The 14,343-nt window shown below is 37.7% G+C and overlaps 1 protein-coding gene and 1 pseudogene across 1 annotated transcript; one reads left to right on the forward strand and one right to left on the reverse strand.

Annotated features, from left to right (window-relative positions):
- Positions 1 to 956: 956 nt before the first annotated feature.
- On the forward strand, positions 957 to 5,360 carry LOC148775598 (olfactory receptor 52B2-like; annotated as a pseudogene).
- Positions 5,361 to 10,751: 5,391 nt separating this feature from the next.
- Positions 10,752 to 11,711, reverse strand: LOC129553949 (olfactory receptor 51G2-like). The gene has a single exon (XM_055422620.2). It carries the CDS (start codon positions 11,709 to 11,711, stop codon positions 10,752 to 10,754), a length of 960 nt encoding a protein of 319 aa, XP_055278595.2.
- Between the last annotated feature and the right edge of the window lie 2,632 nt (positions 11,712 to 14,343).

The following is a 14,343-nucleotide window of genomic DNA, read 5'->3' on the forward strand; positions in this document are numbered from 1 at the left end:
GTGAGAGTTCTTCAAATATTCTATCATACTTTTACCTCAGTGAAATGTTAACACATTCCAATAAAGAACAAGTGGTAATGAACTGACATATATTTTGTCTTTGTCATGAAAGTAATGACAGTGAAAGTCGCTCAGTCATTTCTGACTCTCTGCAACCCCATGGACTATATATAATCCATGAAATTTTCCAGGTCAGAATACTGGAGTGGGTAGCCATTCTCTTCTCCAGGGGTCTTCCCAATCCAGGGATCAAAGACAGGTCTCCCACATTGCAGGAGGATGCTTTACCAGGTGAGCCACCAGAGAAACCCTCGCACCTAACTCTTTGCAACTCCATGGACAATACCATGGAATTCTTCAGGCCAGAATACTGGAGTGGGTAGCCATTTCTTTCTCTAGGGGATCTTCCCAACCCAGGGATCGAATCCAGGTCTCCTACATTGCAGGCGGATTCTTTACCAGCTGAGCCACCAGGGAAGCTCCAGGGAAGCTTAGGTTGCAGAGAAGTCAAGCAATGAGAAACACCCTGTGTTTGTTTGTTTGTTTGGTACTATTTCAGCCTTGCATATTAAGCTGGCAAAATGGCAGAGCTGTTGCTCAGAAGTGGCTCTAGGATGGAAAATTATCCAATGCTGTTTAAAACTGGAAAACCTAATTTCCCAAGTATGGAAGGAAAACTTAGTCAGCTAATCCAAATATTGACTGTGGGTTTCAGTTATAAAAGGAGTCACTCAGCATGTAAAATACCCCAAAGACTTCTCAGCCCAGAGGTTATTCCCTGGTCTGTTTTCATGGATATCTTTGCACAATATAGATGAGCCTATAAATATGTTTATTTTTCTGTATCCTTATAAGCTAGACATTTCTTTTGTCTATGACCTGGCAATATCACTGTAAATATACAAAGAAGAAATTTAAGACTGTCGGTTTTTATGTTCCAATCATTTAGAAAAACCATGCATCTAAACGGTAAATTGGAACAGTTTTGTGGTTATAACTGAATTCTGTCACTAGGATCCCTGGATTTTAAAGCAGGCTTTACATACTCATTAGTGATGTGACCTTGAGAAAGTCCTCCAATGTTTGAGTTCTGTTCCATGTAAAACTGGGATACCAATAATAACAAGTTTCTCAGGTATTTGTGACCATTAAATTAGATAATGCATGTAAAGTGGTTAGAACAGATTTTAGGGAAACACTTAGCACATAATAAGGCTTGATACAAATTTGAAATTATTATTTTTACCAGTTCTGTTGTACTGTCCATTCCTATGCTGGTATCTGATATGTCTTCCATATAAACACCCTGATATTTTCTGTGTGTTATACAGCAAAGCCAGGCACTACCAGGACATAGCCGAAAAAATGAAGGAATGCTTCAGACTAGTGAGGTTAATAAAATTATGGATATACCTCCATAGTTTTAACCATTCGGAATAACCATTCAAAATACCCTTTCTTGGAGTTTTCATTAAAAGCTCCTTTACCTAATCTGTGTGTTTGCCTCTTGATAGAAGTTTTGTTTTTTCTTCCTCACCTGAATTTCATGAAAGGAGGGAGAGAAAGAGAGAGAGGAGGAGGATAAATTTATGTTGATAATTTGGTAATGTGCCCTACTTCCTTCATAAGGATTGAGATAACGTGAAAAGGATTTCGGTTAACTCAAGAGAGGATTGTCAGGTTATCTTGAAATGCAGGGTAGTTTTCCATCTGCTAAATGGTGTGACAGCCTCACATGAGAGTGAAGCATGGGCAGATTCCAGATTTTCTTTTTTTTGGTTCTTTTTAGAAGAAATAATGTTTATTATCCATCACTTTAAACATGCTAAGAGTTGCAGTCAGAAAGTGTTGATTTATATATATGATTCATACTTATATATATACATATATATATTTACCAAATGTACCGCTTTAGGCTACAAACATGACCAGCTGAATTTATGTTCTATGAGTCTGAATAATGGATAATTTCAAATGAGGGATTTTTTAAAATTGTTATGAAAGGTTGTTGCAGAATGACACAAAGACAATGGGATCTTGGCCTCCAGAGGAGAAGAATTCAATCTGGGGCCAGAGACGAGGCTTGATCGCTTAGAGCTTCTGTGTAATAAAGTTTCATTAAAGTATAAATGAGATAGAGAAAGCTTCTGACATAGACATCAGAAGGGGGCAGAAAGAGTACCCCCATGCTAGTCTTCAGCTGGATGTTATATAGTCACTAGTAGTCTGTTAATGAAAGAAAGGAATGTCTTAAGGATCAGAATGGCACCAGGCCCCTCACCCATAAGATACATTTTGGGATAATTTTGACACCGGATGATTCATCTCGGGCCATAAAATGATTAATTTGAAATCCTGTAGAAGGGCAGATTACAATACAAATAGTTTCATTTTACATAGATTAAGGGAACAATATCTGAGGATAACATTCAAGGTTTGTCAAGTAGGTTCTGAGCCATTTGGCAGAACTGACTTGAAGATATAGCCTGGGGTAAATGCGTAGTACATTAACATAGCTTAAGACCAACATTTCTCAGATATGCAGATGACACTACCCTTATGGCAGAAAGTGAAGAGGAACTCAAAAGCCTCTTGATGAAAGTGAAAGAGGAGAGTGAAAAGGTTGGCTTGAAGCTCAACATTCAGAAAACAAAAATCATGGCATCTGGTCCCATCACTTCATGGGAAATAGATGGAAAAACAGTGGAAACAGTGTCAGACTTTATTTTTTGGGCTCCAAAATCACTGCAGATGGTGATTGCAGCCATGAAATTAAAAGACGCTTGCTCCTTGGAAGGAAAGTTATGACCAACCTTGATAGTATATTAAAAAGCAGGAACATTACTTTGCCAACAAAGGTCCGTCTAGTCAAAGCTATGGTTTTTCCCGTGGTCATGTATGGATGTGAGAGAGTTGGACTGTGAAGAAAGCTGATCGCTGAAGAATTGATGTTTTTGAACTGTGGTGCTGGAGAAGACTCTTGAGAGTCCCTTGTACTGCAAGGAGATCCAACCAGTCCATTCTAAAGGAGATCGATCCTGGGTGTTCATTGGAAGGACTGATGCTAAAGCTGAAACTCCAATACTTTGACCACCTCATGCGACGAGTTGACTCACTGGAAAAGACTCTGATGCTGGGAAAGGTTGGGGGCGGGAGGGGAAGGGGACGACAGAGAATGAGATGGCTGGATGGCATCACCGACTCTGTGGACATGAGTTTGAGTGAACTCCGGGAGTTGGTGATGGACAGGGAGGCCTGGCGTGCTGTGATTGATGGGGTCGCGGAGAGTCGGACACGACTGAGCGACTGAACTGAACTGAACTGAAGACCAACATTTCCATAAGAAAAATGTATTGGTTAACTCAAGATTTGAGAATAGTTAACCTCAGGTGAAACCAGGTGTCATTATGGCAACACAGTATTTTAAGATAAACTTCCTTTTAAATTTGTATAGAGAAGAAAACATATCGCTAGTTTGTTTCGTCCTGCCTCTTAAGAGAGATAAAAATGTCTGACACTTGCAGGCTATTTCCTCTCTTTGGAGACCCCTGGCCTTCCTACCTGTTACCCTCTCATTTATAATTTTTGATATATTAAGAGCAAGAACTGCTACTACTAAAGAAAAGTAGATGAAATTATGTCTTAATCTTTTATTTGTGAATTAAAAATTGAACTCACTCTATCTACTCTTTGGAAATTTCTTTCAATAATAGATACTGAATAACAGTGGGCTTTGACTTATTTCAGTGATCTACTTGCTCTAGTAAGATCATTCAGTATTCTGAGTTTCATTTGTGTTCTATCACTCCATTTCTTGATCCTTAAGAGCTAGTCTTATTTATGATGGTATGGATAACACTACAATTTTTGCACAGCAGTTTAAATGCCATTTAATATGAACAAAACTTTCATGCTGCCTTCAATTCTTTATCAGTCTACCAACCACCCCATCTCCTCCCATTAAATCTGTCCACTGAAGAACAGACTATCAATTCTCTCCAATCTTCTATTCAGTGTCACCAAGACAAAGGAGAGAGAAAAATTACCTTTTCAATATTTAAGAAAGTATTACCAAATTAGAGGGAAATACTATACACACAGAATTGTTAAAGGTTCAAAAGACATGCATAAATTGTATAGCTATAACAACTGGCATTAGAAAAATTCAACTCAACTCTTTTTTGAATCACAATTTTTTTTTTCACAGAGAAAAAGATGTTCCATAAAAAAGAACTGGTTTGCCCATGATCATTCATTTTTTTTGAGTACTTTCCTTTCGTCCATTATCATGCCAAAATTATTGGTTCAGATTTGACTAAGTTGAAGGAATAAATGCTCTTTTTTGCTGTTATTTACTCTGGATCTTTTCCTTCTATTTTTCACATAAAAGACTTATGCCACTTCTCTACAATAACATCAAACTCCCCTCACTGCCTTCTTGCTGACTGGTGTCCCAGGATTAGAAGACTTCCAAATCTGGATTTCCATCCCTTTCAGCTTTGTGTACCTTTTGGCTGTAACAGGCAATGGCCTGCTTATGGCGATGGTGACCTGGGACAGAAGCCTCCATGAACCCATGTATCTCTTCCTGGCCATGCTAGCACTCAATGACATTCTCCTTTGTACTGTCACGGTGCCCAGAATGCTTCTTATCTTTTGGCAGGGCCCTTCCATATCAACATTCCTTGCCTGTCTCACACAGATGTTTTTCGTTCATGCTGCTTCCTCTCTGAATCTGCTGTCCTACTGGCCGTGGCTTTTGACCGCTATGTGGCTACCTGTGTACCACTCCATTATACTACCCTACTTACAGGCTCTCTCATCAGCAAAGTGGTCCTGGCTCTGCTGGCTCAAAGTGTGGCTGTGGTTACTCCTGGCGTCCTACTCGTTCTCTGCCTGCACTTCTGCCAGAGCAACGTCATTCACCATACTTACTGTGAGAACATGGGCATTGCCAAGTTGGCTTGTAATAGCATTGTCCCTAATAGCATTTATGGGCTCATTGCTGCTCTCCTCACCACAGGACTGGACTTTGTCCTCATCTCCCTGTCCTACTGGTTAATCTTGAGAACAGTCTTCCAACTGCCTTCTAGGGAAGCCAAAGTACTTCCTTTGTAGGAAGTTCTACAAAGGCCTTTGGAACTGGTGGATCTCATACATGTGTCATCCTGATTTTCTACACTCTGGTCTTCTTTTCCTTCTTCACCCATCGTTTTGGACACCATGTACCCAGGCATGTCCCCATCCTCCTGGCAAACCTATACTTACTGGTACCACCTACCATGAACCCCATTATTTATGGGGTAAAGACAAAAGAGATAAGGATGAGAGTGTTAGGACCCTGTTCCCAACCTAAATGATCCAAGAGAGTAATAAAGGAATAAGGGACAGGGGAGTCCAGGATTGAGATACAGGTTTAAATGTCAAGTCTAAATCAATTAGGACAGATTTATTCCTGCAACACCTACTCAATGAATAAAGCTTTAAAAATTTGTATTTCCAAATGTTATCTTCCGATATTGGGTAAAAAGGAAGCTAACAAGGAACTGCTCAAGTACCACTGAGAATTATTTCAACATACTAAGGTAATGTGCCACTGTAGTTGTATAGGTCACTTAAACATCCTTTTGGTAATAAACCATGCCTCTTCTACTTCAATTTACTATAGACAGGACAATATATAAACTGTATGTACTCAGAAACTAGTTATGATTCCACTCTTACCATAATATATGCAGGGCCCAAAATATGAAAGAAAGAAAGTGAAAGTGGCTCAGTTGTGTCTGACTCTTTGCAACCCCGTGGACTGTACAGTCCATGGAATTCTCCAGGGATTGAACCTAGGTCTCCTGCATTGCAGGCAGATTCTTTACCAGCTGAGCCACAAGGGAAGATCCCAAAATATATAAATAATTAATAAATATTTATTGAATGGATAATTATCTTAATTAATTAAAAATAAAAGCTAATGATTTTATGTAACAACCCCCAATATATCTTTATGTATTATGTATGACCTACAATTAAAACATTCATTTCCTTTCTTCTCAAAAAACTTTCCTTTAGCGTCCACAAAGTATGACTTTCTTATCTCTTCAGTACCTTAGTGCATTAAAGATTCTTTTTGGTGAAAAACAATAGAAATTACCTTTGGTTAGATAAAGGAATCAAAAAGCTGGATATTTCATGGTAACATTCTGTGGGATGTTATGACAGCCAAGGATAACTGAATATCTATTTCTCAGGTAGGACTAAAGTCAGGCTGCTATTAGACCTCACCAGCAGGAATGGATAGCTTCTTAATTGAATTTGGGCTTCCCTGGTACCTTAGCTGGTAAAAAATCCTCCTGCAATGCAGGAGAACCCCTTTGATTCCTGGGTTGGGAAGATTCCCTGAAGGAGAACATGGCAACCCACTCCAGTATTCTTGCCTGGATAATCCCCATGGACAGAGGAGCAAAGAGGGTTATAGTCCATGGGGTTGCAAGGAGTCAGACACGACTGAGCAACTAAGCACACACACCTGGTCTTAGTTTCAATGACTGTGGGATAATACATATGATTTCTGTATATAGGATCAATCGCTAACCCTGGATCAAACTGTTGTATTTCTTATTATGATTTAATGGGGATGAAATTGTGTCAGGGTAATTCTGGAAAAAGGGAAGTATGATAAGTGGTCTGGATTCTGTTCACTGGATTCGTCATGTTTATATTAGCACATGCAATCGTTCTAGTTTAGCTCTTCCTATACTAAACATTCTATTGCATTCCATAGTACTAGGACAAACTTTATCATCTATGAACTCTCATAACATATTTCCATTCCATTCCATTCCGTCGCTCAGTCGTGTCCGACTCTTTGCGACCCCGTGGACTGTAGCCTACCAGGCTTCTCCGTCCATGGGATTCTCCAGGCATGAATACTGGAGTGGGTTACCATTTCCTTCTCCAGGGGATCTTCCCGACCCAGGGATCCAACCCGGGTCTCCCACATTGGAGTCAGACACTTTAACCTCTGAGCCACCAACATATTTACTGCAATGTAATTCCTTATCTCCACTAGGAAATATTCACTTCTTGATTTATAAAGGAGCTAAAATACTTCTCTGGCATCAAACAGTAAAGAAGTGCATCATGAACATAATAGAAACATACACATGGTCAAGTGGTTGAAGTAATTTGACTGTCTTGAAAATATTTATATTGCTATAATTCTTTTTATAAATACATATGGCTGTTTATAGAGGCTGTTTGTAAATTGTCTGTATAATCATCTATTATCCATATTGTAGGGTTTTTTTTAAAAGGAAATTATGTTTTAATAGTTATTCAATTGAATCATTAAATGACTAAGTGTGCTAATGAAATATTTTGCAGCAATATTTTATATAGATGAAAATGCTAAACACTTAGATGGTGAAATGGATACTGACCTCCTCTGCTCTGATTTTTTGCTTGCTATCATGTTTTGCCACAAAGTGTTTTTTGCAGCATGTTGTTGTTCAGTTGCTTAGTCATGTCTGATTCTTTGCAACTCCACGGACTACAGTATGCCAGGCTTCCCTGTCCTTCACCACCTTCTGGAGTTTGCTCAATCTCATGTCCATTGAGTCAGTGATGCCATCCAACCATCTCATCCTCTGTTGTCCCCTTATCCTCCAGCCCTCAATCTTTCCCAGCATCAGGGTTTTTTCCAGTGAGTCAGCTCTTTGCATCAGGTGGCCAAAGTATCAGAGCTTCAGCTTCAGCATCAGTCCTTCCAATGAATATTCAAGACTGATTTCCTTTAGGATGGACTGGTTGGATCTCCTTGCAGTCCAAGGGACTCTCAAGAGTCTTCCCAACACCACAGTTTGAAAGCATCAATTCTTTGGTACTCAGCCTTCTTTATGGCAAGAATACACAGAAGGACTATACATAAAAGATCTTAATGACCCAGATAACCATGATGGTGTGATCACTCAGCATAAAGATGATCAATGCATAGCACAAAGGTTAACGTTTGATATAATGAAAATGATTGCATTGCATTTTTGTTTAATAATAGGGGATTGGAACACAAAAATGAATTATTATTTGGTCTTCTGGATATTTACACATTCTTCAGCTAGGCAGAGAAGGCTTTTAGAAGGCAAATAAATACTCATTACTTCATCAAACAACATAAAAAGCACAGCTATCACTTTGCTGATAAAGGTTCATGAGATGGTTGGATAGCATCACCCATTCAATGGACATGAACTTAAATCAACCCTGGGAGATGGTGAGGGACAAGGAGGCCTGGTGTGCTGCAGTCCATGGGGTCACAAAGAGTCAGACAAGACTTAGTGATTGAACATTACTATATATTACAATATAAGTAAAAGTGTCTCTTAATTTATAAGTCCAAGTACAAATGAGATAGATGCTCAAATCATATTATTGTGAATTTGGGGAAGGACAAGAGGCCTTCCTCTTTCAGTAGCACTATCTACTTGCTGGGACTCTAGTTTTGTTAAATTTTTAAAAATATGTTCTCAGTTCATAATACAAACTTTATATCCATTCACTTATATATTCAGTCACTCGTGTCTTCAATGACTATATTTTACAGGGAGAGTTATCTTAATTTTGATAATATGTGTTTTTTAAGTGTGTTTAGTAAAGTATACTTTATGAATACGTGTATTGACTGCTCAGTCATTTCTGACTCTTTGCAACCCCATGGACTATAGCCTGCCAGGTTCCTCTGCCCATGATATTTTGCTGGCAAGAATACTGGAGTGGGTTGCCATTCCCTTTTCTAGGGGATCTTCCCAACCCAGGGGTCAAACCTGGATCTCCTGCATTGAAGGCAGATTCTTTACCGTCTGAGCTACAAGGGAAGCCCCATTATGAATATAAAGTACCTCTAATAATATATCTTAAGAAATATATATTGGATAACAATTTGCAAACTCAAAAGTTGGCCTGTATATTTACATATTCATTTGGATATTTTTGTATTGTGTGAAATGCAAAATCTAAGATTCAATAGTTTAAATATATTTGTTAGCTAAAAAACTGATAAAACTTTTCATTTTTTGGAGCAGAAGTATTATGATAGATGCATTCAGCAAGCAGACACTAAAAATATATTTTGAATTTGAAGGTTTTATAGAATGGCTATAGTTAAGTTCTACTTATATGGTATACAGCAAATGATAATATTCACATTGTCTTCCAAAATTTATTTCTATTAATTTAATTTATTTACTATAGGAAATATTATCTAAATTTGATGTTCATATATCTTGCTTTATTTTTACTCAATATCTGAAAGTGCTGAAAGAGAAGAGTATTGAGAAGTAGAGTCAAGAAATAGGATAAGAGGGTTGGGAACAGATATAACTGAATTAAAACTAGGGAACAGAAAAAAGTCATGGTAAGTCTTAGATGTCCTTCACATGTTTGACATTTGAAATGGTAATTTTAAGTTAATAATACCTTTTTTGTCACGTGAAATGTGGGCTTATGACAGGTGAAATCTCTTTCTCCAAGTTTTTTTTTAAAAATCCAATAAAACCAGTCATTCTTTATCCAATGATTGATTCATTTCTTTTCACTTATGCACTCAATAATTATTAAATGCATAATTTAAATTAACATAGTGTTGGTTCTCACAGGTAGCAAGCTGCATGAGACACAGTTCCTAGTGCAGATGGAATAAGATTTGTGAAAACTTATTATGTATTATTAAGATCAGTATACATAAAGTTATAAAGCATCCTTAAAGGCTTTTTTTTCCTTCATTTATTTGTCTTTGAACAAGTGTAGACATGTGAATTAAGAAATTTCAACTAGAATTACAAGCTTCTTATACAACCCTATGCATAGCCATGCACTAGATCATTTGAATAATATGAAAAGACAGTTTATAACCCAAAAGAACTGTAGAAAAAGATTTATATTTCATGATTCATACTGTCACAAACATAAGTAGTTGTACTTCAGTCAGATTTTTTTGTGTTTGAATATTATATCCTAAATTATTGTTAGATACACTTAATCCAGTGAATTATAATTACTGGCTTCATAAGACATCTCAGGGATTTCAAAAACTACTGAGTTTCAGCTTTCTGTAAGATTAAAATTATTTCTGAAAATTAAGTAAAAAAAAAAAAAACTATGAAGGTTGCCCATTTCTATACCTCGTGAAATTCAATTTCCTGAGAAAATACAGAACATGTGTATAAAATTTTAAAAGATGCTGCTGATGCACCGTGAAGATAGATAAAATGTTGTGAGCTCTAATATATACTTTTATATCAAGATATGGTCATTACCATCTTTAATAAAAGCAACTTCAGCAGATTTACAAACACACTTATAATAAGAAAGGTAATGAAAGATTCCCAGACAAATGCAGTATGTCAAGAAGAACAGAAATATGGGTTTAGAATAATCAAGGAAAACTTCATGGACAGGAAACCATGAATCAGGGTTAGGATTAGAAATGAGAGACAATAGATTTAAATGGTATCTAACAAATTGCATTCCAACATATTCATACCTAGAGGAGATATAGGAAACATGTGTTAAGTCAGTCTGTATGATCCCAGTGGACACCAACTCTGTACTTTAGGACATCTGCATGATGTAATGTCAATTTTATTTCTTTCCTTCTCAGTAATATTTTATTGGCAATTCTGGTGGCAACATAGCATGTAGAAAAATCACTATATATTTACAAATTTAATATTGATGCCAGCATTGTCTTGAGGACAAACCTACATCACAGAAGAACTGAGTTTTAGGGGGAAAAGAAGGCGGAGAACTCCTTGGTGGATCTGCTTTGTCTTCACACTATAGATGACTGGATTGAGCACAGGTGGAATTAGCAGGTAAATATGAGCCATGAAGATGTGGATGAGAGGGGATGAGTGTTTGGCAAAACGATGGACAATAGAGAGCCCAATCATAGGCACATAAAGAATAAGCACAGCACAGATGTGGGATGCACATGTGTTGAGGGCCTTAAATCTCCCCTGCTGAGAAGAAATTTTTAATACTGAGTGAAGGATGAAAACATAAGACACAAAAATACCCAGAGAGTCCATTCCCCACAGCAAAGTGATCAGAACTAACCCATAGATAACATTAAACTTAGTGTCTGCACAAGCAAGGCGGATCACGTCCTGGTGCAGACAGTAAGAATGAGAAAGGGTGTGAGAATGGCAGAAGGGAAAGAAGGCCAACCGGGCCAGAAGTGGAATCACAGGAACGGCACTTCTAAGCAGGGCTGCAATTCCAATTTTAGTGATAAGTGTAGGAGTGAGAATGGTGGCATATCTTAGTGGGTGGCAGATGGCCACATATCGGTCAAGGGCCATGGCCAAGAGCACAGATGATTCAGTGAAGGAGAAAGTGTGAATGAAAAACATTTGGACCACACAGGTATTGAACCGGATCTCCCTGGAAATGGACCACAGCACCCTGAAGAGTGATGTCATTGTGGGCAAGGACATGCCCATGTCAGTGAGAGAAAGCATGGCCAAGAAGTAGTACATGGGCTCATGGAGCCTGGGGTCTGTCCGGACAATATGTAGGATAGTACAGTTACCCATGATTCCAACAAGGTAGAGGAGACAGAATGGGATGGAAATCCAGTGGTGAAATTCCTCATATCCAGGGATACCTGTGAGATAGAAGGTGGAGGACAGGATATTGCTGGAGTTTGCAGTTGCCATAGGGCTTACTGTTAAACCACAATCCAGATTCACAATCACACTCCAGAAGGGGAACAAATGAGAAGATCAGCACCTGTGTCACAAAAACAAAACAAAACTTCAGAGTGTCCTATAATCCTCCTAAATTAACCCTCTCAGTTTTGCTTTGTCTTTCTTAATTTCTTCACTGAGTACTGTCAGTTAAATAAAACATACACTTTTATAACCACAAGGATCTTCCCCTCTTCTTCTCACATCAAATGTATTATCATGTTCTATGAATATGGGTAATCCCCTTCTAAAGACACTACCCAGAACAGTACACATGAAACCCATTCTAGACTATGTCTTTAATTTCATACTTTTCTTCAGAAAGATCCTCAACCAGAGTCACTGGTCATACATTAGCACTTTTTCTTAAAAAAAAAAAAATCCTTTGGCAGTGACCTATATGAAATGTCTTTCCTGTCTTAGCTTGATAGATTTTTCAGGAATACTAGAACACCATGCAAGGCATATGATAGAATTCAGGTAAGTATTGATCAGCATAGTTTGTGCTCTTACTAATCTATCTCTGGCTATATAAGTGATGCCACAGGGTTGGTACCCAGTGAAAATCAACTCTAATATCAATTTAGTCTCAGGCTAGTATCCCCAAGAGCTAAATATAAGTTAAGATAGAAAAGAATGTATGATTTTTAAAAATTATAACTATGTAATTTTTCTATGTAATATAAGCAAAGTACAATTGACTGACTCTATATTTAAAGATTCAAAACCTTCTTCCTATTATGTTTAGGAACTGATTTATTATTTATAGGCTCTATCTGCAGAAAAACACAAAATAATATATATATAGGGGCTGGGGAAAGATCGAGTAGAAACTCGTGATTCAAAGCAAAATCAAGAGAAAACAAAATCAAAAAGATTGAATGACCAAAAAAAGCCTAATGTGTCTAATCGTGACACTAAATATTTTCTACTTGGATGAATGAGTTAATATATTTTCACCTGTTAGATTCCAGTACTTCTTCTGTAGTCAATAGCAATACCTCTGAAGTAAAAAGTTGAGCCACCACTTGCCCTTCTTTTGACAAGCATCCATGCTTACCAAAATTCTAATCCATGGGAAAGATTGCCTCTAACTGTAAATTAATAAATTGTCATCATGCTATCTTGGAAAGTCTACTTTGGCTTTTGGGAGATCAAATCCTCCCAGTCTCCCCTTGCTGTAGTTATTTTAGTTGCTAAGTCATGGCCAACTCTTTTGTGACCTCATGGACTGTAGCATACCAGGCTCTGTCCATGGGATTTCCCAGGCAAGAATACTGGAATGGGTTGCCATGTTTCCCTTCAGGGGATTTTCCTGACCTAGGGACTGAACCCATGTCTCCTGCACTGGTACGAGGATGCTCTACCACTGAGTCATCTGGAAAGACTGCAGTCCCCTCTGCTGCTGCTGCTGCTGCTAAGTCGCTTCAGTCCTGTCTGACTCTGTGCGACCCCATAGACGGCAGCCCACCAGGCTCCCCCGTCCCCGGGATTCTCCAGGCAAGAACACTGGAGTGGGTTGCCATTTCCTTCTCCAGCAGTCCCCTCTAGTTACATGTAAATAAACCCTGATTGCAAAAGATTCTTGCCTTGTATTTTTAATAACTTTCTAGGAACTGAAAGATTTATAATCAAGACACCAAATATGTATATTACAGAAACAAATTCAGGTGTTTAAACTCTTATTACAATTAAGTTCTACACACACATAGTATGAACTGATACCTCTTAGAGCTGTGCAATTTAACTCGCCAAATTCCTATCTACTTCATCTTCCTGTCTACACCTGCATTAATTATTACCTTTAATGCCCAGATTTTCCAATATTATCCCTTCTTTTGTTCTTTTCTAATTTCTACACCATAATCCAAATTTAGAAATCTGGTTTTCCTTTCATTGCCCACTTGATTCAGATACTTTTTTTGATTTCAGAAGGTTTCTTTGAATCATCAAAAAGAAGTAAACATGAAGTTTCATTGAAAACTGGAAAGATACCTGATCTAGAGTACAACTTTTGTCATCTTACTGACTCTTCACCGAGATTTAAGGAGACAGTTATTCAACATCTTCCTTATTTAGAATCTGTTTCTCTCCTTCTGCAATCACTTTTACCTAAGCTGTATTCTGGTTTCAATGTTTTGCTCAGTTTAATTTTGACCACATCTTTTTCTTCTCTCTGTACCAAAGTTGCCTCCTCTCTGAACTGAAGAAAGTAACGATTTGAAAGGATATGCTAAGATAAAGGATATATTGTGTGTAAAATACTTAGCAAAGAGCCTTTTGGATGATGTAGATAATGACAACAATGATGATGACAACAGTAACACCAGCAAGAATTGTTTCAAGTATAATGGGAGGAGGAATATATGGGGAGAGTATGAAGTATCCTCCTTTAGAAGAAAACATATGAACAGGCATCTCACAAGTGACCTAGGTAGCCTGAGAAGTAGAAAGTGAATTGTATCAGTTTCATTTCCTTTTCATCCAGTAAATTTCAGTATAGCCAGAGATATAAATTGCTTCTTAATATTTTTTTTTCTATCGAGAAACTCCTCTGATCATTATATTCACTTCTCATTTTATTCAGTGTCAGATTTGGAAA

The sequence above is a fragment of the Moschus berezovskii genome, chromosome 14 (genome assembly GCF_049115385.1).
Source record: "Moschus berezovskii isolate FMDL1 chromosome 14, NW_MosBer_1.0, whole genome shotgun sequence".
NCBI classification, from domain to species: Eukaryota; Metazoa; Chordata; class Mammalia; order Artiodactyla; family Moschidae; genus Moschus; species Moschus berezovskii.